The following is a 25,792-nucleotide window of genomic DNA, read 5'->3' on the forward strand; positions in this document are numbered from 1 at the left end:
TTTCTCCTGGAATGATTGTTGAGCCTTTGTCGGTTACCGTAGGACTTGTGGAGACCTCTGAAGTAGGGTAACGAAGTCTCCACTTTACACTTCCCGACAACCCGTAATATGATTACCACAGCCAGATACAAACACTATAAACACCATTCTACAATTTTCAAGTAGTTTGGGATCCATACTAAAAAAAAAAAACACTGTGAAAGCAATGGAAATTACGAGCGCGTCTGATCGTCGCACTGGCACTAGTTCGCTCATGGTAGTCTGTCATTTATTATTCATAAAACCCCTCACACTTTATATTTCTATTACTATATAACACTTACATATATCTATAGTCTTTATCCATAATTTTCCTTCAGTAGTATTAGTTTATTGTCACTGTAGGGATTCAATTTCTTTCAGTAAAATACGTAGCATTCACTTTCTCGTCCTGTATACTGGCATTGAGAGTGAATGTCACTTTCATCTTCACTCTCATAACTCATAGCATTCAGACATGCTAGAGTGAAACTTTCACTTTCATTACTCCTAGGGTATATACTCGTATTCTTATAATACTACTCATTTACATTTCTATTTACGTTCTCTATTTTATTTACGTTCTTTACATTTCTATTTTATTTACACTGTGTTGTGCACTGTCACTTGAAATAACTTATAAAACTATTTTCCATTGTTCACGTATATTTACATTCATTACTTTCACTTGCTGTTTACACATTATTTACACATTATTTACAATTCCACTTGCACTGTTTTACTCAATAGAAAGATCGTAGTCACTCTTTTATCAATTGTCAGCCCTTTACCTCTTTCCACACGAGGTTTAGTAGGGGGTAAAGGTCACAGGGCCATTTGCATGGGGGTGAAAAAAGGCCTTGAAGTCAGCAAGAAGAAACATACGTACTCTCGCTTCGGAAGTTGAGAGAGAACTGAGTGATAACGGAGGACCACCAGCGTAGAGGCCTGCTAGGGGTTATTCAGAGTTACCAATATTACTTCTTGAAACAGCTAAGTCTAGCACTGATATGATTGGCAGGAAATCTAGACAATACTTTATAAATTTGGTAGTTCCAGGTGAATGTAAATATCACTTAGGTTGCTCCCTTCCCTCCTTACATGTATATTTATTACGAAAATAGATTAGAGGCCTACTTAGGAGATATATATATTCAGAGCTACCAATGTTATATCTTGAAACAGCTTTGTCTAGCACTGATATGATTGGCAGGAAATCTAGACAATACATTATAAATTAGGTAGTTCCAGGTGAATGTAAATATCACTTAGGGTTCTCCCTTCCCTCCTTACATGTATATTTATTACGAAAATAGATTATAGGGCATATTTCAAGAGGAAAAAAACAGCGAAAATTAGCGAACGAGTGCACGTAAGGTGTTGTCATGTGATAATTAGCCAATTCCAGGTGTATGGCACTCTCACTTACCTTATTTCTTTCTTGTATATATTATTTGGTATAAGAATAGGACATAGGGTTTATTTCAATGGATGAAATCAGTGAAAAATTCCAGGGAAGATTTACTTAGCGTAGCACGGCCGGGCAGGCGAGAGGATAGGGTAATGGAGGGGGGGTAGGGAGGGGAGTCAAGAACGGGGAGAAATGGCTAAATTGTCAACAATGGATGGGAGTACAGATGAGATTAGGAGTGCTGACTAGTGTTGGACATTGGCAGTACCGATAGATGATACAAGCCCCCACTTGGAAGCCCGGGTGAATTCAAAATTACACAGAATCACAAAAGCGACGCCCCGAGGTATGATCCCTTGCTCCCAAGCGTCACGAAAGTGACGCCCCGCGGTTAAGGGGTTAATTACGTATGAGTCTGGGGGAAATAGCAGTCGGATAGATTATTTTCTGGTTAGGAGGGCTGATAGGAGGTTAGTGTGGGATGTTAAAGTTATAGGAAGTGAGGAGTGTGTGAAGCAGCACAAACTATTGATTTGTGAAATGGTGCTTAAAGAACAAGTGATGAAAAAGAGGACTTATGTACCTAGGAGGAAAATATGGAAGCTGAAGGACCAAGTAGCAAGGGATGCCTTCTATAGCGAGTTGAGGAGAGTGGTGGCTGAACAGGGAGCTGTAGACAGAGGCGTTAATGAACAGTACAGAGCCCTCAAGAACAATTTCTTGAGAGTTACTGATGTAACATGCGGCTGGACAAGAGGACCACCAAGACATAAAGTAACTTGGTGGTGGGATGAGGGTGTAGAAGCTGCAATTAACCCCTTAAACGCGGCTGTGTACAATCGATCCCCCCCGAGTGGCGGGGTTGTATCGCGGTCTGAGTACCTGTAGGAAAATATTCGCCAAAAATCAGAGATTAACCCTAGAACATTATACTTGGTATGGCAGATAGTAATTACATTCAGCTTTCTCCAGAGACAGGTGTTGAGCCTTCGTGGACTACCCAAGGGCTTGTGGAGACTTGCAAAGTTGGGTACCCAAATCTTCACTTTCACACCTCCAGCAACCCGGTTTCCCCTCTACCACAGCCTCATTCTGTCACAGTAAACTTTATACTACAACATAAAGGTAGTTAGGAATCCGTATTTGTACAATAAGCACTGAAAATAAGGCTAAAATCAACGAAGCGCACAGCCGACATGCACTGTGGCGGCGGTCTTCGCGTCACTCAACAAACATTTCCATTTTCACAGCTAAAAACATGTATACTACATTATTTTCAATCATATTACTTCCCAAAAGATCACCACGGCGCGCTTTTTATTCTGCCTTACATTCGCCACTTTATTCTCGTTCCTGTCGGCCGCTTGCACTGACTGGGAAGAGCTAGAACTCGCCATAATCTCACTTTGAAAGCCTGCAGTAAACTGACGCTAAACAGGGGCAAACCGTGAGAAAAAAAGCTAGTGTTACAACTGGGGAAACAAGCGTTTCCTAGTAGCATAAACTGCTTGTGAGAGGAGATCACAGATTTACAGTTCTGAGCACTCAGAGCGTTGCCATGTATCACAGCCAGGCTGGCCGGGCCGTGGGGGGGGGGGACAGGGGGAAAACGCGATATTTGGCAACAACTGAGGTCAGTAGTACAAAGGTAAAGTATGCTAGTTGTAGCTAGAGGGTGGTGGTACTGATAGACAATACCAGCTGGAGCCTGCTTGCCCGCGGTTATTCAAAATTTACTCAAATCGCAAACGCGACGATCCGCCGTTTTGTCCTTTGGGCCGACCGTCGCAAATGTGACGATCCGCGTTTAAGGGGTTAAGGAGAAAAGAAGGCTTTTCCGGGAATGGAAGAAGGTTGGTAGCAAAGAGGAATATTTGGCTGCCAAGCGTAGGGCTAGGAGAGAGGTATACAGGGCAAAGTCTGAGTCACAGAGACAATTACTTGATAACCTAAATCATGAGGAAAGGAAAAATATATTTAGGGTGGCAGGTCGGGTGAAGGGGGATAATCGGGATGTCATGGGTGAGCAGTGTGTGAAGAATGATGAAGGAAGGGTAGTGGTGAACAGTGAGGATATTAAAGATGCATGGAGAGAGCATTATAACCGGTTGTTGAATGAGGAGTTTGACTGGGACAGGGAAGGTTTGGAGCCAGGAGATCCAGTGTCTGGCCCTTGGCCTTTGATTGATGCTGCTACTGTGAGTGAGGCAATAGGCAGGATGAGGGTGGGGAAGGCAGCAGGTGTGTCTGGGTTGACTGCCGAAATGTTGAAGGCCTCAGGTGATATAGGGGTGAGTTTAGTCACTGACCTGATAAATAGGATTATTTATGAGTGTGTTGTCCCAGATGATTGGCTGAAGAGTGTAATTGTGGGTGTGTATGGGGGGAGGGGTGGTGCCCTGGAGGGAGGAAATTATAGAGGTATGGAGCTTTTGGATCAGATAATGAGGGTAATGGAGAGAGTTTTGGGGGGTGTGATTGGAGAAAGAGTGAATATTGATGAGATGCAGTTTGGGTTTGTGCCAGGTGGGGGGACCGCTGATGCCATATTCATTGTTCGACAGCTTCAGGAAAAATATATTGGTAGGAGAAGGGATCTTTATTTTGTTTTTGTTGATTTGGAAAGGGCCTTGGACGGAGTCCCTAGAGAGGTGGTGAAGTGGGCAATGAGAAAGCTTGGCTTGGAGGAGTGGCTGGTTAGGGTGGTTATGGCCATGTATGTGAGTGCTCACACCCAGGTGAGAGTGAATGAAGATTTGAGTGATGAGTTTTCCGTGAATGTTGGTGTGCATCAGGGGTCAGTCTTGAGTCCCATGTTGTTTATCATGGTACATGTACTTGAAGCCCTTTCACGTGACTTTAGAAACGGACTCCCGTGGGAGTTGTTGTATGCTGATGATTTGGTGTTGATTGCAGAGAATGAAAGGGAGGCGGAGGAAAGGTTTAGGAAGTGGAGAGATGGTAGGGGCAAAAGGGTTTAAGGGTAAATGCAGATAAAACAAAAGTGATGATATCTAGGGTTGGTGGCGGTACTGTCAAAGACGAGGGAGAGTGGCCATGTGTAGTTTGCCACAAAGGCGTGGGAAGTAATTCCATCTTGTGCGGTGTGTGTAATAAATGGGTGCATAAGAGATGTAGTGGTATCAGAGGTAGACTGCGAGATAATGCTGATTTTATGTGTACGGCGTGCTGGGGTGAGCAGGTGGAGATCGTCAGACGTGAAAGGATTGAACTTGCTGGTGAATCTCTTGAGTGTGTGGAAGAGTTTTGTTATTTGGGAGACATGTTGTGTGCTGGAGGTGGGGCTGGAGCTAGCTCTGTGGCTAGGGTGAGAAGTGGTTGGAAGAAGTTCAGGGAGCTCTTGCCTCTCCTGACATTGAGAGGGCTCTCCCTACGTGCTAAGGGGTCTTTGTATGCAGCATGTGTTAGGAGCGTAATGCTGTATGGCAGTGAGACCTGGGCAGTGAAGGAGGAAGACATTCGCCGGCTCAGACGTACAGAAATGACAATGATTAGGTGGATGTGCAGTGCGTCCCTGCGTCCAAGGCCTGGAGGGGCTGGGTTTACAATGGAAGAGTTGAGAGGTAGGATGGGACTGGAGTGTATTGGTGTTGTGATGAGGAGAGGTAGATTGAGGTGGTTTGGACATGTGGAGAGGATGGGGGATGATAATTGGGTGAGGAAGGTGAGAAGTGTTAATATTGGGGGTGGGGTTATGAGTGGTAGACCGAGAAAGACATGGGACGAGGTCATTAAGTGTGACCTTAGGGTTAAGGGACTGAACAGGGAGGCTGCAATGGATCGTGCAGCGTGGAGAGCCGCCATTATGTGACCAAGGCCGACACATGCAAGCATGTTGGAGCCTTAAAAAACGAAACGAAACGACACGACATATACATATATAAGTAATCCCTCTAATATCCGAACGCCCAATATCCGAACATCCCCACTAACCGGACATAATCGTCCTGGGATCCAACATTCCCAAAATGGGCCAAAAACTGCAAAAAATTCGAAAAAAATCTGACTTTTTTCCCTCCAGTAATTTGAAATTCCCGCCTGGCGCCAAACAGCTGTTACACCATGGTCCCTTCACCCCTTCCTTCCTCCCCCTCCCCCCTCCCCTGTCAGGGTTGCCATTTGGTATAGTTCATTACCAAGTGTGGGCCAATTTGGTAATGAAAAATTCGTTTGGTAATGAATCAGAATAATGCATTACCAAATGGATTTTTCACATGTATGAGGATACACAGGATGGAGATGGTGGATTGTTTGCTCTCTCTGATTAATCTGCTACCCTACATAGCATGAAAATAATCAACATGCTGTTAATTATTAGAGGAGTGATTACATGTATTTCCACTTGTGTATATAATTAGTGAAGAATAAATGCTAGCTTTACGAATTTGGTAATGAAAAGTTAAATTTGGTAATGAAAGTTGAGGAGACTGGTAATGTGGCCATTGCGATCTGGCAACTCTGTTAACCCGCCATCATCAACAGTCACAGCCAAACTCCGATCGAGAGCAGATGCTCACAGCAGTGCAAGCCACAGGTGCTTGTTTTTTGTGAATAAACAGTAAATAAACTGCAATACCTCGCCACTAGAACACACGGGAATTTACAGTGTTAAGAAATTAGAATTTAGAGTGCAGAGGATTAACTGTGGACTGCAAACTGGCAGTTCAAACCAGTCCAGGAGCCAGGGACTTGTAAGTACCCAGAATGTTTAATACTGTATAAACTCACCTCTAAAACCTCATTTTGTTTTTTTTGCATTTATTTCAGTCTTTTATGTCCCTTATTGGTGTGATTTGGGTCTTAAATAGGTGCAATGCATGTCCAGAGGGAGTTGTATAGGTGTTTTTCTGAGTTAGGGTCCATAAGTCCAGGAGGCTGGGGCCCAATATCCAGACAGGATCACTATCCAGACATGCCTTTGGCTATATTACGTCGGATATTGGAGGGATTACTGTATATATGTACTGTATATGTATATATATATATACACAGTAGGCTCGCCCAGTGCGCGTCATCACAGTGCGCGGATCGCATTGTGTGCGAGTGACCAAAAATCATAACGAAAAACCTTGAATGTGCGAGTTTACCCCACAAAACATGAGGTAGAGGCAAGAAGTGGCTTAGAAACGCCATTTTCCATCAGTACGCGACCCCCCCCCCCACACAACGTGCCAATAGTGACCTAGAAGCTCATGGGGAAGGTGCTCAAGAGGAGTCTACAATAAGATATTGCCAATAACAGCTTCAATAATAACGTTTTTGGCAATAACAGTAAGTTAGAATAGATACCAAGTTTCTATAATAATGATGTTTATTTCGTGAATACCAAGTTGTTATACTGCCAATACATCCATAACAAGATAAGGAATGAAACAAACAAGCAAGAAGAGATGAAGGAAATTGCCGAAAATGTGAGCAGTAGCGAGGAGGAGAGGGAGGATCCTCCTCTCACCACCTCCCCTGACTCGACCCACTACCGTCCTCCACTGCCCCACCTGACTCACCAGCCACCTCCCTCTCCACCTTCACAGCCCCACCTGACTCACCTGCTTCACCTGGCATACCTGCAACCCCCACCATAATGATTATTGCTGCATTCTGGAAGAAATGTATCGTTCAACAGGTTGTAAATTTCTTCGTCAAAGCCTGGAATAATACAACACTGGCAACCGTTAAACAAGCGTGGTGCGGCTGGGGTGGTGGCGGGGGCACTGTAAGTGCGTTGCCGCTCCTCAGAACCCCTGTTGTTTAAGTCCATCAGGCCTGTTGTCTACTCTTGTTAAGGTGACTGCCCATATTTTTGTTATTGCAGCTATATCTGTAGTACAATGTCTGAAAAATATGACCTTTTTTATGTCTCTAAGGGCCAAAAAATGTCCAGGTATTAGGGGGTACCACCCATATGTAATTTTTCCCATAAGATTATGTATTCCCAGTACGCGAATTCCCAGTGCGTGAGGTCGTGGACCGCCCAATCTCTCAGTGCGCGAGAGATTGGGCGGTCCACGACCTCGCGCACTGGGAATTATATATATACAGTATATATAAATATACAGTAGGCTCGCACAGTGCGCGAGAGATTGGGGGGTCCATGACCTCGCGCACTGGGAATTCGCGTACTGGGAATACATAATCTTATGGGAAAAATTTATATATACTGTATATATATCCATCCATCCATCCATCATCCAATTCTACATTGCCCCACGAGGAGCCTAGAAGCCTGGGGCTAGGCAATTCGGTCCTGACAATTAAAATGTGAGTGACGAGCTTCACTTATTCCTGAGTGGCATTACATGAGCAATAACCCATATATATATATATATATATATATATATATATATATATATATATATATATATATATATATACAGTAAAAGTCCTATTATTCAGCAGCTGATTATTCGGCAGATCTGACATTTCGGCAGTTTTGAGAAATAGTCCCATTTATGAAAATCATTGATTGTTCGGCAGATGTCCGGAATCATCTCGGCAGTCCAAGAAGTGTTATCTGTGACTTGTATCCCTAATCTTTCATTACACTTTTGTATGTTCACTAATTTCTATATTTTTTTCAGATTCAGGTATAGTACTGTACTGATTACAATATCGCACAGTATCATACAGTACAGTAACTACCCCCACCAAAAGAGCGAGGGTTACGTTCCAAGCCCCCTCGCTAATTTTTGAAATTCGTTCATTCTTGATGCCTTCCTGAAAATGACATTTACCAGTAATTGCGTAGGCCATGAACCACTGATACTGTAATGCATTACCCATAAATGTTGCTTGTTAAATCAGTTTCCCCGTTGTTTTTAGCGTACGGCTGTGACAGCTCTAGTATTTTTATTCCTCAGCATAATGGTGGAAGGGACTGTCCTGTTTAACTAAACCTAACCTAACCGAGTTTTACCTAATAATTTAACCAAACCTAACCTAATCTAAAGTCAGAAAAATACTTAAAAATAAACTGGAGGAATATAAATTGCTAAGGCTTTTCCGATGAAAGTTAAAAGTACATTTAGTGCTTATTCTTTTGTTCGTTTTTGTGTTTAATGTGAGAGTATTGATGCAAACAGTAATATATCCCATTAACCCCTTAATAACCTCCGGCACTGAACAACCCTTTACAGTACCAATGTCAGTGATGTCAAGATAGTGTGAGCTATAAAGAAAACTGAACAATTATGGGGAGGGAACGAAGGTTACTGGTATGTTTACACGACTCTACGCACGATTCCAAGCAGTCAGGCGGTCGGTTAATCTCAGATGTTTTCGTCCATTTGGTAACTACATTGTAACTTTATCAATTTTTCCGTGACTCATAACGATATCATAGTATGGGTTTAGGAAGCTAAATAACACATTGCTAGGTGAGGCAGACGTTTATCTTCACATCTTTAAGAAAAATAAATTGATTTCAGATGAATGGAAGAAACTTACTCTTCGTAGTCAGAGGGATTAAAGTTCTTCCATTTTCTTAAAAATGTGAAGATAATCATCTGGCACACCTAGCAATGTGTTATTTAGCTTCCTAAACCCATGCTATGATTCACTATGATTCACGGGAGAAATTACAAAGTTGCAGTGCATTTACCAAATGAGTGAAAACATCTGAGATTAACTGACCCCCTGACTGCTTGGAATTGTAGCGTAGAGTCGTGTAAACATACCAGTGACTTTCACTCCCTTCCCATAATTGTTCACAGTTTTTTCATAGCTCACTAACTCGATGTCACTGACATCGGTACTGTAAAGGGTTGTTCAATGCCGGAGGTTATTAAGGGGTTAATGGAATACATTACTGTTTGCATCAATACTCTCCCTTTCACATGTAAACAAAAAAACAAACAAAAGAACGAGTGCTAAATGTACGTTGTAACTTTCATCAGAAAGACCTTACCAATTCATATTCCTTCACTTTATGTAATTTTCCGACTATATTATTTTGTGTCAGGAAGAAGTACTGTATACAGTACTCACTCCAAACATATTTGTAATAATATAAGAAGTGATGAGTTCACCAATACAAGTGATGTACTGAGCTGGTAGGTAATATTCCATATCATTTCGGCCATCCAGGAAGTGTTATCTGACTTGTAGGCCTACTGTGTAATTACACTTGTATATGTTCACTAATTTAACTACATATTTGAGATTCAGGTATAGCACTGTATTGATTGCAGTATTGTATAGTATACAGTACTCTCTCCAAATACAGTTGTAATACCATAAGTGGTGATGACGGTGTTCACCAATATATTTAAGGTACTGAGTGGGTAGTTTTTGTTATTATTCAGCAAATCCAATTTCTCGGCATCATCCCAGTCCCATAGATGCCGAATAATAGGACTTTTACTGTACAGTATATATACATATTGCCATAAAAACTACATAATCTAATTCGCCAATATTGGTTTTAGCCAATAAGCAAAAACAAGAATACAGAAAGGTATGAATAGAAGTACAGTAACCCCTCCAATATCCGGATCAATAGAGCCATCGGTAGGTTCGGATATTGGTTTCGTCCGGATATTGGGCCCCAGCTTATGGACTTGTACTTACGGACCCTAACACAGAGAAACACCTATACAACTTCCTCCGGACATGCATAGCACCTATTTAACACCCAAATCACACCAATAAGGCACATAAATGACTGAAATAAATGCAATAGAAACATAAAATGTGGGTTTAGAAGTATGTTCATACATTAATAAACATTCTGGTACTTATGGACTCTAACCGAACCTAACCTAACCGAACCTAACCGAACTCTGAAAAACATTCCTACTGCACATGCATGAGGTAAGTTTAGTATGGAAAGAAGTACAGTATGACACTTTCTGGTAAGTATAGTATGGGAAAAAATACAAACATTCTGGTAAATATAGTATGGAAAATAGTACAACATGAAACATTCTGGCTACTTACAGCAAGTCCCTGGCCACCTCGATGAATAACCGCCTCCTCTCGGACTCTGACAGTAAGAACGATTTCCTGAAGCACTTGCACTACACTCTTCCTGAAGTCTTGCACTGAACTTAGTCACTAACACACAGAAGTCATGGCGAACAGAGCAGGTCTTGTCGCGGTGAGAGACAGGCGGGAAGTGGGGAGGATGCAGTGGCGCTCTATCGGACGTCGGAGGAATGACGAACCAAAACAATGCTCTCACGTGGCGCGCGCGGCAAGTTCAAATTACGGACGGCAAAAAATCGATTTTTTTTCCAATTTTTTTGGATTTTCGGACCATTTTGGGAATGTTTGATCCCAGGACGATAAGGTTCGGTTAGTGGGGATGTTCGGTTATTGGGCGTCCGGATATTAGAGTGATTACTGTACATCAGGCCAGTGTGAATAAAGATTCTGGCACATCAATCTCACTTCCCAGAATCATGGCTCGAATCAAGGCCTAAAGAAGTAGAAGGTCTAACCACACTTGACCGGAAACAGAGTACAGTATATTTCTGATGTGTGTAGTCACGCGCCCCTCAGACTGCCATGACCCGACCCCATACATACAGACTACAGTTCACTGCCCTCCTCCACAGTTCACGCACAAGGACAAAATGAAATGAACTATAATGCCTACTTATTGTGCAGTGTATGGGAGCTTTTCAAATTACAGAAACAAAGATGGAATTACTTTTCACAGACTGCCAAAGAATGAAGAGGTGAAGAAGAAATGGAAGAGTCTGTGTAAAAGACAAGACCCAATTAATGCAAACAGGGCAGTGATATGTAGCTTACATTTCAATGCAAGTGCATATGAACGAAATCTCAAATATGAGCTCCTTGACCAGCCTGTGCCCAAACACCTTGTGTGGATAAAGGAAGGTGCAATTCCAACACAACAGTTCCCAACAACTCAAGGTGAGAAAAGAAAAGGGTAGTATCATACTGTACAAATAAAGAAATTATCTAAAGCTTTTTTTCTGCATGCTGCAGAAAATAAATAATATCAGTCAGGAAAGGGTTAATCAAAGTGAATGGCACATCCTGATATGAGTATGTGAGAAAAATCTCCTGATGCATGATTTAATTATCTCAGACATGCAATATACTCCCACAGTTACTGATGTGTGCACCAAAAGAGAGGCAAGAGCTGTACGAATGGGACAGAAACGAATTGTGCAAGATACTTTAGAAACAGAAGTTCAGATACCATGGGGAGAATCAATAGATGAAGAGGGACGACAACTTCCATCTCTTGAGGATTTGCAACACCAAGTAAATGATTTGAAAGGGGAGAGAGGACTGTTGCTGCACCAGCTGGATGATATGAGGAAAGAATGGGAGACTAAATGTGTTAAGTGGGAGGAGAAAAATGCACTACTTGACCAGCTCCACACAGCCCTTGCGAGTACAACAGATAATGTGAGGCTTACTTTGTCTCAGTATTTTTCTTCATCTCAGGTAGAGTTTCTTTTAACTGGAAAGCCAATAAATCACTGGGATGAAGAAGATATTGGCAAGGCAAATACTCTGTGTAGTTTAAGCCCAAAATGTTACAAATATTTAAGAGAAAAGTGGACACTTCCATTCCCTTTGGTCACCACTTTAAATAGATGGGCTGCAAAATTTCAAGTAGAACCAGGTGTTTTGCATCCAGTAATGAAATTGCTACAGCACAGAGTCAATGAGTGAAAAGAGATCGCATTTGTGTCATGTCATTTGATGAGTGTAGCACAGCAAAGGAATGGTCTTATGATAAAGCAGCAGACACTCTCTATGACCCTAAGAACAAACTGCAGTGTGTAATGGTTAGAGGCCTTACATGTTCATGGAAACAGCTCCTCTACTACGATTTTGACTGTAACTTGACGAAAGGCATTTTGTTTGAGTTAATCACTGTGGTAGAAGCATCTGGTTTTCCTGTGTTAACAATAATGAATGACCTTTCTCCAACAAATATGAGGCTGTGGAAAATGCTAGTGATCAGCGTAGAAAAAACATCATTCACAAGTCCAGCAGCTTGTGAGAGACAGGTCTGTTTTTGCCGATGCTCCCCATCTTATAAAACTTATCAGGAATACTTTCCTGGATTCAGTATTTGTTCCATCTGAAGACAGATACATTCATAGTGGACCTATATGAGAATTCATACAAAAAAACAAGAGTGATCTGACAACTGCACATAAGTTATCTGAGAAACATATCAATGTTTGTGGTGTAGAGAATATGAACATTGAGTTAGCAGTGCAACTTTTATCAGAAACCACATCAAAGTCCCTAGAGTACTTTGGAGGGAAGGGGTTGCTGCAGGAAAAACACTGGGAAAACACTAGCCAATTTAATGCTATAGTTGATAGATGGTTTGATTTATTTAATTCGAGAGTGCCATATGACGTAAAGCCTTCCAGGAATGCCTATGGATTATCTCTGCATAACCAAAGTAAAGTACTGGAGGACATGATCTGCACAGCAAAAACAATGAGAGCTTGTGGCACTAAAGGTCTTTCTCCATTTCAAAAAGGATTGTTAATTTCATCTGTTTCTCTGCCCAGGTTGATGGAAATGGTACAGAACAAGTATAGTATATCATACATACTAACATATAGGTTAAACCAAGATGGTCTGGAACATTGTTTTGCATGTCTATGGCAAATGGGGGGGTGTCACAACCATTCGTCACCAGTCGCAGCGAAACACAGAATAAGATCTCATCTTTTGGGAAAAAACATGGCCGTCATGGGAACTAAGTACAGTACAACTATGAAGGAACATGAAGTGAAGATAACATGACAGCAGGCTCAGTATCTCACTATCAAGGTTGACCTCCAACAGTGCCTGAAAATCTTGAAGAGTCTCTACAACATGAACTAAGTTAGTCCACAATGTTGTTCTCTTCTTTGCCCATAGAGGATTCATCACCTGAGAATAATGAGAGTGATATCTTCGACAGCCTAGATGAAGAGGTTAATGACTTTGAGAATGTAGAGGAAGAGGAGGGTTTAAGGTATTTAGGTGGATTCACTGTCCCAAAATTCCCACAACATGAATGTCTTGGATCAAAGGTAACAAAGGAAGATATCTCATGGATTGGTGCAGTGAGTAGATGGGAGGGGAAGTTATTCACACCTAGTTGTGAGTTCTTTGAAAAGCTACAGGTAATGGAAAAAAAATCTTCATTTCTTATCATGAAGAAAAGGATTTTAAACCTGGTAAGGGAGTGATAAAGAGGCTTGCTTCAGATATTTCCAAGACTGTGTCATTACCTAATGAGGTAGAACATTTTTCAAAAGTTGTATTATGAATAGGAATTTAACTTCATCAAGAACGGTAATGAACAAAATGACAAAACTGACAAAGTATGTGTGTCTAAGATTGATGTGTAAATAAAACATAATTTATGGTTCTTAACCAGCTGTCACCATTATGTAATTATACTTAATTAAATGTGCAACTGAGCATAAATTTCTTCATATTGTCCTTCATTATCTTTGCATGTAATGATTACTTTCACACAAATCATTTATAGAAGAGCTGGAAGTACTGGTAACATCAAAATGTACGGATGGAAAAATCTGGTAGTCTACAGGAGTAGAGAGCAGGGCTGAGTGAGAGGCGTGTGACGTCAGGAGTATGCAGGGTGAGAGAGAGTGGTTTGACTTTGTACTTCTCTAGGTCTTGGCTCGAATGTGTTCCCTCATACCTCTAATTGTTATTAAATGTTTAGAAAGAGAATTTTGTCAGCTTTCTAATACTTTTAGCGGCTTTTTGATACGATTCTCAGTTTTTGAGAAAATAGCCCAAAACTAAAAGTACTTACCTCCAGGGAAGTTATTTTTTTGTTCTCAGTGCTCTGGCAAAGAAGTTTTCTCGCAGATGTTATGTTTTTATTTCATCAGCTTACGTAGAATTTCAAGAGCTTTCTCATGGCATTTTCAGATTTTTCAAGTGCCTCATAGTTCCTGAGTAAATTGCATAAAACTACATTTCATTCATTGTCAATCAACACCTTTTAGCAAGACCAGCACTAAGCAAATGATTCAACATATTTCTCTACGAACACTCACTGCACTATCTACGTACATTATATTTCACACAAAACCATACATAATCTATCACTGTCTGAGAACAGTGCAATACATTTCATTCAATTATGTGGCTGTGTTGCGTATTTGAAGTCTCTCATTCTTCCGCTGTTTGCGATAATTCAGGAATTGCACACAATATATTTCTATATGCCACGTTGAGTACAACGCTTCCCGTCTGATCAGCAAAGTTAAGCAACGTTGGGTCTGGTTAGTACTTGGATGGGTGACCGCCTGGGAACACCAGATGCTGTTGGCATAACGTTCTCCCTACGTGTCAAGTGGGGTTGGTGGAGGATTAGTGCCCCTCCCTGTAAAACAATTAACTCTAAGCCCTCGGCCACCCCGTTTGGGATACATGGCGTCTGGCAATGAATGAAAAAAAAAGTATATTTCACACTAACCATATGCTATATATCACTATCACAATGATTCCAGGCACTATATCTATCACACAATATAAACACTTGCTTCACTATATAGGTAAAATACTCTCATCATATGGGGCTGGGTGATGCAAAGTAGCAAACCCCTCTATAGCAAACACGACTCCTGCCAAGGCCTAATGACTGATAATGGGCCCAATGCTTTACAAACACGGTATGTATGTTGCATTGACACAATCACTTCACAATATATTCACAAACACTATACAACAACGATATTTCAATCGTGGCTTCTGCCTCGGGCAGGATGGGGAAAATGGAGGAGGTTTAATGGGACGAGGGATGGAGCGCTTCCCTTCCCCATAGCTGGTGCTGAAAGACTGTGCAATACCAACTCATTCTGCCACATGCCAGGACCACCGGTGATCCTAAGTGCTTACTTTGGATGCTAGATTGGCCTGCTAGGACACACTAAAAAATTTGATGGAAATTGGCCAGATACTTATTATTTGAAGAATATTTTTCTGCTTTAAAGGGCCATTCACATCTTCGCATTTTGACCAGGACAAATCCAAAGAAAGTGAATTGCATCTTCATGTGCTGACAGGTTAAGCTACTATGATTGAGTTACAGAAACATTACAGAAAAGAAAAGAATGGGTGGACAGTATCTATTTAGATTTCAAGAAAGCATTTGACAAAGTACCGCACCAAAGACTTCTATGGAAACTGTACCATCAAGGAGGTATCCAAGGCAATCTGTACTGTTGGATGCAGGATTTTTTCAGAAAATTGGAAATGAGATTAGTATTAAGGGAAAATTACTCATCACTGAGGGAAGTGATCAGCAGAGTTCCACAGGGCTCAGTGCTAGCACCAATTATGTTTTTAGTGTATAAAAATGGCACAGACAGTAACACTGCAAATGGAAGCTATCTAAATATGTTTGTGGATGATGCAAAAATACAAAGGAAAATTACTAACACTGATTCTTGCAAAGAGCTACTAGAAGAATTAAATAAGCTTCATGTATGGAGCAATATATGGCAAATGGAATTTAATGTGGACAAGGAAAAGTGAGAAAAGACCAGACTGGGACTGTAAGTTGGGAAGATCAGCCCTACACATATCAGAACGGGAGAAGGACTTAGGAGTGAATATCAATAACAGACTATTTCCAGATGACCACATCAGTGAGAAAGTACATAACATGTATACACTGCTTGCTAATATAAGAATAGCATTCACACATTGAGGTGGTTTGGCCATGTGCACAGGATGGTGAGTGAGAAACTGACCAAGAGAGTGTATATGAGTGAGGTGGAGGGGAGGGAGGCCAAGGATGAGATGGAAGGAGGGAGTGGAGAGGTATATGAGAGAGAGGGGTGTGAACTGGGAGCAGGGCAATGAAATGGCAGGGGACAGAGCGATATGGAGGCGATTTGTCTGTGGCCACCCCTTACGGGATTAAGGTGTCTGGCAATAGACAGATAGATAGATATATAAATGAAGACAAGCTGAGAAAGATAATAACATCATTCATCAGACCAACCCTGTAGTATACATCAGTAGTCTGGAACCCTCATCTCAAAAAACATATAGATATGGCTGAAAAAGTACAAAGGGCAGCTACAAGATGGGTACCAAGCTTAAGGGATCTAAGCTATAGAGAAAGACTAGAAAAACTGAAGCTACCAACACCACAGGAGGGAAGGAAAAGAGGAGACAAAATTATGCTATTTAAATGCATCTCAGGGAAAGTAAAAATAGACACGTATTTCCCGGCGTATACTGCGTATTATTTTAACTAAAAAAATGCTCTCAAAGTATGTCCTGTGTGTTATACAACGAAGCCACCTATTTTAATAGGGAAGGAATGGGCCACAGTCCAACCCAGAAGTGGCTATGTCTTCCTGAAACTGATGAAGACTTACCTCTGTATTATTTTTTATCCTTCATAGTCTCATGACTGTTTACACTAGGCCTGTACTACTATGTTATCATACAGTGAAAAATTCTTCAATCTTTATCAAAGTACTGTAAGGGTACCAATACTTTTGCTTTTCACATGACCAACGACAGTCTGAATGTGTAGTTTACTGCCAATGCTATGGACAGTGTTGCCAGACAGTAAACTTCAAAAGCGCTATGCTCAACTTTAAAGCTCGCTAAACAATTGTGCTACATCGCTACACCCATCTCAGTTAGGAAATTCGTCTCCTAAACTGATTTGTCTGCTAAACTTAATATCATAAATAATGAAGTTATATGAGTATCTGTAAAGAAGTAGTAATTTCCCTTGCTTTTAACCCCTAAGGTCCTAAACGGCCCTGTGGGGGTTTGCGTTACTTTGACACCCTGGCCTAAAATGCCCAGTAGAGAAATTGCAATAAAAAACTGCATTCAAATTCTCCCGCTTCTTACTTGATGTGATCTACTCCAAGATCATCCCAGCTATGAGTTAAGAGGGAGGGAGGAGGGCTCCAGCCCACCAACAGAGTGGGGGATGAGCCATCCCTGCCCTGTCTCTCCCTCTGCCTACCCCTTCAGTCGATGCCTTATGTGATGTATCCCACTCTTTCTACCCTTCCTACTGCCACTACAGTATAGAGGTGAGGTTTGGCTGTAGCAGTGATTCCCCTCCTCCCCCCCCTCCACTCACTTTACCCCCCTGGCTTGGCTGCGGTGAGTCGTATCCTTCACCACTTCTCCTTCCTTCTCGAATGTGCAGATAAAGGTGATATTTCCACACTCTACACTTCCTCCCTCTGGAGATTCCCCACCTTCCCTCCACCTTTCTCCTTTCCTGCTCCGTGTTACTCCCCTACACTCTTGCATGATGCATCAAATGAGGATTCATTTCCCGACTTTATTGCACTTTAAAAACCTAAAATAAGACTTTGCTTTTATTGTAGCAATACCTAATGTATGTATAGTAATATGCGTGAATGTTATTAGCCCAATGTAATGTATATTACTGGAAATTTACTATGCATTACCGTATTTTTCTGTGGGTTAAGTCTCTATGTCACTGCTTTTTACACCTTTAGCATTGTAATTATTTGTTTTCCTATGGTAAGTGAAACATTTTTACACATATAAAGCTGTGTTATACCTTTATGTTACAGATATATCATGATATTGTATTATCAGGTTTGTAGTACTGAGTTCATTGATGAATGTATCATTTCTATTTTTTGCATGAAAACTTCTTTTTCCAGGAATGTTTTTTTCAGCATATATTATTTTATTCAGGTTTAGTTAGGCAATGTGAGTTTTGACAGGTGAGTCGCCGTAATGAGGCCATTTTCTGCGATGTACCGCCTCTCACCAGGCTAAGAAAGTAACTATTATTTTCTATGCCGTGCTGCTGTGTGAGAACTACCTGTACTCAGTCAATCTGGACGAGACTTAGATCTTTGGGTGTGTAAATTCTTGCTCTTGAAATATATGTCATAAATTTTGACATTTACAATACTTGAAAAAACACCCTTTTTTTGCGGCTCAGGGGGTGGGTGGGTTGGACAAATTGCAGACTTTAGGGGTTAAGGAAAGAGAACGGCGGAATATGACGTCAGAGTTACAACGGAATTTTCGCCAGCCTTGGTAAGCAGTTTGGTAGCTGGTGTGTCAGGCCAAAATGAATGCCATATGGCGGTTGTTTTGAGTGGTTCAACAATTTCTCCTTGGAATTTCAGATTCTCCAAAGATATAGCATGAAATGATATAGGTACCAGTACATCTTAGTGCTATTGTCTGTAAAGAAATAATCTTGTTAACAGCAGCACAGCAAGTATCCCAAGAAACGTCATTGTACATGGACGTCCTGCAACCTCATGTTCTTGTTAGGCTAGGCCTAGACCTTGACGTTTTCCAAATTTTCTCTTGAAAACTAGCATGCATGTTATGGGCCAGTACGCGGTATAAACCGGGAAATACAGAACATGAATAAATAACCTACGGGGAAGCATCAGCAAGAGGATACTGCAAAAAACTACAGTCAAGTTACCTAAGGCACGACTATTTGGTTCTGGACCAAGCTCGTGCCATACAAATAACTAAACCTATGGGAAAAATGGAATTTGGTTCTGGACGTTCACCCAAAGCAATCAGTCAATGAATGTATTACATGTAACAATAGGCACAAAAAACAGAAGGGTGATCAGCCTTGTGTCTACTTGGGCAATACCATGCACTGGAGATCAAGCAAAAAAAAAAAAGCTCGGCCAAGTAGACAAAGATCAGGTGACCGACCAAAACATTAAAGATGGCGGAGGCTGCCTGGTCAAGCAATGACTGAAGAAGTTTATTTGATAAAGTTTGTATGCTCATGTGTCAACAAAACTCACATTTAACACATTAATAATCATTCTCATATACGTGATGATGATGGGAGGCATTATACTTCACCTTAGCTTAGAGATAGGCACGTTGTCACTAACCCGTTCATAGTGGTTTTACAAACAAACCTATAAACTAGTCACAATAACCAGAGAATATTCAATGTTTCATTACTTAACACAATGAATTTGGTGAAGTTTAACCTCCTCATAAGAGAGAAAAAAGTCCACAGTTGGAGCACTTGTAGTATGGAGCTGAAGTGGTCGCCATTTTCTTTGTTTAGAAACACGGGAGTGTGCCGCCAGGGAAATTTGCCAGAGCATTTCAAACCTTGCCGTACCCACGCCATAGGTAGTTTATGCGCGTGGTTCGTTTTGGGGGGGTCTGGAACCTTGCCGTGTCATAGAAAACATTGCCAGAGAAGCCCGCACCATGGCCAACTTGACTGCACATAAAAAGAGAGGCGATAAAGACGTAAGGAAATTCAGTTTCCCAAATAGGGCAACTGACCAGTGGAATGCACTATGGTACCAAATGAAATACTATGTGCCAAAACTATTCATAAATATAAGGACATGGATGATAAAAATGGTTTAATACAGGGGAGAGTACGAGCTTGACCCATTCCTGTCAAGATAAAATTAGGTAAGAACAATTAGGTAAGAACTATCATTAACAGTGTAAGAAACCTATAGGATGATCCCAGATGGGTAGCTGCTCACCTATGGTTGGTGGGTCTGCATGGCGAGGTGGACTGGTGTTAAGCAGCAACAACACCATTCTCTCACTTCATACAATATATGGTATCACTTTTTACCTTCACTCTTCAATTTTTTGCAAATATTCTTAGGCACTCTATGAAAGTATGGACCCTAATACATTTACACCTTACTGTAGTTTGAGTAAATAACACAATAAAATTCCTACACTACATTTCATCATCATCACAACCTATGCTGAAATGGGAACAAGAGATCTAAAACACAGGTATTTCACCTCTGTAGTGTGTAGTGTCTTAATGTTTCTGAAGTGTCAAGACACAAAACACAAGCAAGGTGATGTAAACACAAACAACCCCCTCGACTCTCAACAATGTTACCCTCCTTAACAGTATGCTGTACAGCCATCAATCCCAAAACTAACCTGAGCATTGAAGACACAGACAGACTTGTCAGCAGAACCAGTGATAACCTTGAAGCTGGGGGCTGGCTCTGGAGTGTGATCTGAGCAAACTAGGGCCCCAACACAGGTGACAGCATCATTGTGGCCAGTGTATGTTGCCACAACCTGGCCCGATGCCAGGTGATAGCACCGTGCTGTCCCATCACTACATGCTGTCATCAGGAACCCTCGCACCACCTGACATCAAGATATAAAGTCAACTTTGATATCACAAGAAGAAAACAAAACTAATAATTACACACAGCATGAATCAAAAGGTTAAAGCATGTCTCTTCAAACCTGATAAAGATCCTTAATTACAAGGTTAGAGCACGTCTCTTCAAACCTGATAAAGATCCTTAACTCTTTTCCATTCAGCTAATAGCCAAAAGTAGTCAGACTGGAAAGCTGATTTCACTAATAATTAGGGAGACTCAATGCTATCTCATAATTTGGATCCATCAAATTTCATTTAACCATGATCTAGTTTTCAAGTTGTGGCAGTGTCCCATTTTTATATGATGAAAATAAACTGACTCTAGAGAAATGGTCGTCATACTATTTTGCAAGTCATCCCGTCTTCTGGCTATTCCATTATTTAAATGACTGACAAAACCCAACTTGAGTGAAATAAATGAGTTCAGTAAACTCCCGATCATCCGCCATAATAGAGCCAAAGGCCTGCCGGATACTGTCAAAATGCCAGTTTATGCAAAAGTCCCCCCTAGGGGCCCCTAACCTCCCAACCCTGTAACACTTATCCACTGTCTAACCCCTACAAAACACTTTAAAATGTCAAAAGACAGCTAACAGACGTTTCTAATAATAAAATACTGTTATGTAAAGAACATTAATTATAACCCCATTCTTTTTGTGTATTTCTTTCAATATTTTCTTTTTTTGTGATTATTGCAACAGCTGTCTCATGCCAAATAATACTGTACTTTTAGCTACAAGAACGGGTCCTTCATGCCAGATAATGTCAGATTTTATGCTTAATGTTGGATACCATTTTAACTAAGCCACTGGCTATGCCAGATAATGTCATATGGTATGCCTGATAATGCGGTGCCGGATAATTGGGAGTTTACTGTCGAGTTTACTGTATTAGCGAATATGGTTATCTACAGGTAAATAGGTTAAACTATAGCACAGAATGAGTTCTAACCTTCATGTCTAGCACGGCACAGGGGTGAGGGGGAGGATCTATAAATGCCGCTTCCTCCTCTTCTCCTTCCTCCTCCTCCTCTTCTTCCTCTTCCTGTTTCATCTCCACTTCTTGCTCCTCTTGCTTCTCTTTCTTCGGCTTCTCTCCATCCTCCTGATCCTTATCTGCCAAACTTTCCAAACGATCAGACTGCATGCTTTCCTCACCTCTCTCTGTTTCTCTTGCTTCTTCACTCTCCAAACCCTTTTTTTTCTTTCTCTTGTTGGCCCTCTGCTTCCTGAACTTCCTCTTGCCCTTTCTCTTCTTGTCATCGGCATCATCCTGTTCTTCCCCAGGCTGATCTGCTCTCCTGGTGGTCTTGGCAGGGGCTGGCAAGGATGAGGCAGGGGCTGTTGGGGGGGTTGCACTCCTAACAGCTTGACGTGTTCGTCGGGGTGGCCCTCTTGATCTCAGACTATAACAGTGCTCACTGGACGGACTCCTTCCCTTGGAACCCTCCTGCCCCCCTACCCATGAGGAGGCTGAAGAGGAAGATGCAGAAGATGATAAAGAAGACACGGAGGTAGTGTAGGCCTTTCTAGAGGAGCTTCTTGACTCTTTCTCCAGATCTGAGGGTGAGACAGTGGTAGGGGTGGGGTCCGTTGCACCAGCCTCAGTGGTCTCACGGTCACATGGTGCTCCACACCAGGCTTCATTACCTTTGCCCTCTGCCTCATCTTCACCACAGGCTAGATCAGGTTCCTGTAAGTGACCTGACTGGTGTATGTGGGGAGGAGGAATGGGTGTACTGTGATGGGGGGAAGGATGGGGTACCACAACTGCCTGGATGGTTCCAGGACTAGATGCACATGGCTGTGAGCACTGAAGATTTTGGCCAGACTCCCCAGGTTGGCAAGATGAGCCGTCCTGGGTAGAATGCGTGGTCAGAGAATCTCTAGCCAAGTCCAAGCCACCCAACACTAGTGAGGACACTGGTTCCTGGCCACACTCCATTTCCAGGGATGCTGATTCACCCTCTTGGCCCGGGCATGGTTCATCAGAACTGTGCTCCTCACGACCAAGGTCTGGGTGGTCCGGGCGGGAAGAATCCACCACGGCCTCTCCTACATCAGGTGCCATTCTAAGTCGGAGAGAAGCAGGGTGGGTCTGGGGGTTCTCTCTCTCTCCGAGTGTTTCACTCTCTGTATCCCCTTCAGCTGAACTGGAGAGGGAGCTCATTCTTGTGCGACCACCAGCTTTCTGACCATCCTGGTATGCAGGCCTAGCTTCAGAAGTGCCTTCTGGGCTACCTTCACCTGCACCACTATCGTTCTCAGTGTCAGAATCAGAGTTGTCAGATGATCGGCTTGGTGAAAGGTTAGGGTGTGGTGGAGGGTGGCCATAATCAGTGTCAGTGTTTGGTGGAGTAGGACGGGGACAGGTGGATGTACACCGCTGTCGCCTGACAGTTTGACCCTCAGTACTAGAATCAGTAGAGGAGGCATGTGAGAGGCTGAGGCAACGTGGCCGTCCTGTCTTCTCCTGTGAGGATGATACAACAGATGTATCAGTGGTTGACTGTACACACCCAGCCTCTTGCCATGCCCCCAATCCATCTCCCGATCCATCACCGGCCTCCCTTCCCTGTGAAGAGTCGTGTGGGTGTGGCCGGGGATCGGGATGGTGCAGCAGCTGCTGGAGTTTGGCGGCTCGCAACTGATGGAGGCGAGCAAGATCATCAGCCACGCGAGTCTTCTCTCGGAGCAGACGATTAAGCTCACGGTGGAGGCGGTCGGCATGGCGTAACAGTTCTGCCTCCTGTTCTCCCAGTACCACCAACTGCTGTACAGCCACACCAGCCTCGCCACTCAACTCAACTTCACGCACAGAAGCAGAGATGGATGCCAACTGCCCCAAGTGATTTCTGGGTCGGCCTGACCGATGCCACCACCACCCCTTGCCCCGTCCCTTGCCCCGCTGCTGGGGTTCCTGGGGCAGGTCGTGGGTGCTGGTGGACTGGTCAGTTCGAGTGGTGGCCAGAGGAGTCACACTGCGGGCCAGGCTCAGGTTGGGCACATACTGCCGACGACTGTTGTGTCCTGGGTCCTGAGGTATTATTCGTGGTGGTGGTTCTGTCTGCACACCCACACTGGCCCGTCCTTCGCCAATTAGAACTGGAGGAGCCTGGGCTGGAGGAAGAGGGAGGCCTGGGCGTGGGGAGACAGGTGGGGGGAAGTGTGGAGTTCTGATCTGAGAGGCAGAGGGTGAAGGTGGCTCCATCTTGTAGAGGTGATGGGCAGGAGTAGGCCGGCGGTCAGGTGGCTGGGGTGTGGGAGGAGCACGATGTGAAGGCGGCCTCATCTCGGCACTGTGGCCACTGCTACGCTCGCACTCATTCCTCATACAGCAACACATGAATTGAACAGGCGTGTGTCGCTCTACCTTGATCCGTGGGCTAAACTGAGGGGGTGGTGGTGGTGGTGGGCGGGGTGGGTCGGGAAAGTCGTTGTCTGGAGAGAATATGAGAGGGCGGGGCTGGGGTGGAGGGTGAAGGCCTGGGGCAGGGGTATGGAGAGGCAGGGCATCAGGTGGGGCAGGGTTCTTGGGGCGCTCTTCAGATGATGGCCTCTTGACATGCTCGTACTTCAGGTATGACTCTGTGGACAAAAGATGATTGTATATATTTTATGATACATGTACACTCACCTTAATGAACGATTGATATATGCACACTCGCTTCAACAGACTGACCAGTACTGTACAGGCACACTCACCTCAACATACTGAGTGATGTATGAGGTCTGTCCAGAAAGTATCCAACCTTAGGATAAAAAAAATAAGTAGTTATCCTGTTGAGCTAGGACACTAATCCCCCTCAAAGTAGGCTCCTTCTGACTTGACACATGTAGCCCAGCATTCTTTGCACTGCCTGAAACATTACCAAACATCAGTTCTCGGTATCTCCGGCAGGTGCTTCGTATTTGTCATGATCTCTTTTCTCGTCTCAAATCGGGAACCCTTCAGTAGAGTTTCGAGCTTGGGGAATAACCAAAAGCCACACAGAGCCATGTCTGGTGAGTAGGGAGCCTGCTGGACCTGTGGGATGCCGTGCTTGGCCTAAAATTCATGAATAGGTCGTAAGAATGGGCAAGGGTGTTGTCTTTGTACAGATTCCAACTTGCCTCTTTACAAAGGTCTGGTTTCTTCTGCTGAACTGCATCATGAAGATGATGGATAATACCGAGGTAGCAATGTCTGTTGACAGTCTGACCTGGTATGTATTCGTGATGCACAACACCATGGTAATCGAAAAAAATTGTCAACATATGACTGCACTTCACCGTGCTGCAGATCTGTCGTGCATTTTTGGCTGAGATGGCCATGCATACTTCCACAGGGACAAATGTGCATTGGTTTCAGGGTCGTACCCATACACCCAAGTCTCACATCGTGCTAACAGTCTTCAGAAAGTCTGGACTGCAATTTGCACACTCCAATGTCATAAACAATGTTGATCTGAGAGATAATGAAAAATGTGATGAAGCACCTGCAGGAGATACTGTAAACCGACTCTGGAAAATGTTTCAGGCAGAAGAAAGAACACTGGGCTATGTGTGTCAAGTCAGAAGGGGCCTACTTTGAGCAGGAGTGTCCTAGCTCAACTGTTTAGCTATTTATTTTTTTCAGAGCCTACAGTCAGATTCTGTCTGGACAGACCTCTTCTGTACATACACTTCAACACCCTGACTGATTTATGCACACTCACTTCAACATTATACATGATATATGTACACTCTTGTGCTGGAAATCAGTAAGCAGATGCTGATTAATATCAGTATCAAAATTGGCGCGGTAAAATTTGCTGGGTATCATATCGGAACTGCCTATTCTTCTACGGCTTATGAAGAGCTGGGCACCCAGTCCTCAAAGAGGATCAACAGTCCCAGTCCCTGCCCCTGAATCAAAATGGACTGACAGTCTCAGTCCTGGTCATATCTAAAGAATGGACCTTGGACTGACTCGGTTCTCGGTCCCTTTATATACATTCGACCCTTGATGTGGCGGACCCGTATTTCCCAGATTTTGGAATTCCTGGACACAGGCTGAGGCTGGACAATATGATCAAATGCCAGACAAATGCCCATACAAGTCCGGGATTCTCACAAAAGTCCGGCCGTTATTCTTTCATATAAAACTATAAACAGTGTGCTGCACAACACACTATAATTTTAACAAGGTTTTGACTTGATAAAGGCCATTTGTAACAC

The 25,792-nt window shown here is 42.9% G+C and overlaps 1 protein-coding gene and 1 pseudogene across 1 annotated transcript in view; one reads left to right on the forward strand and one right to left on the reverse strand.

Annotated features, from left to right (window-relative positions):
• Window positions 1–25,792, reverse strand: part of LOC145407060 (uncharacterized) — a 175,733-nt gene that overhangs the window by 47,972 nt on the left and 101,969 nt on the right. Inside the window, exons 7-8 of the mRNA XM_080278084.1 lie at window positions 21,546–24,181; window positions 20,360–20,575 (exon numbers count right to left, since the gene is read on the reverse strand). Of these exons, the coding sequence (XP_080134210.1) occupies window positions 20,360–20,575; window positions 21,546–24,181 (2,852 nt within the window). The remainder of the gene's footprint in view (window positions 1–20,359; window positions 20,576–21,545; window positions 24,182–25,792) is intronic.
• LOC145407310 (5S ribosomal RNA) lies at window positions 14,635–14,749 on the forward strand (annotated as a pseudogene).

This window comes from Coenobita brevimanus, chromosome 72, assembly GCF_032717465.1.
Source record: "Coenobita brevimanus isolate Jiangsu-jjx chromosome 72, ASM3271746v2, whole genome shotgun sequence".
Lineage (NCBI taxonomy): Eukaryota > Metazoa > Arthropoda > Malacostraca > Decapoda > Coenobitidae > Coenobita > Coenobita brevimanus.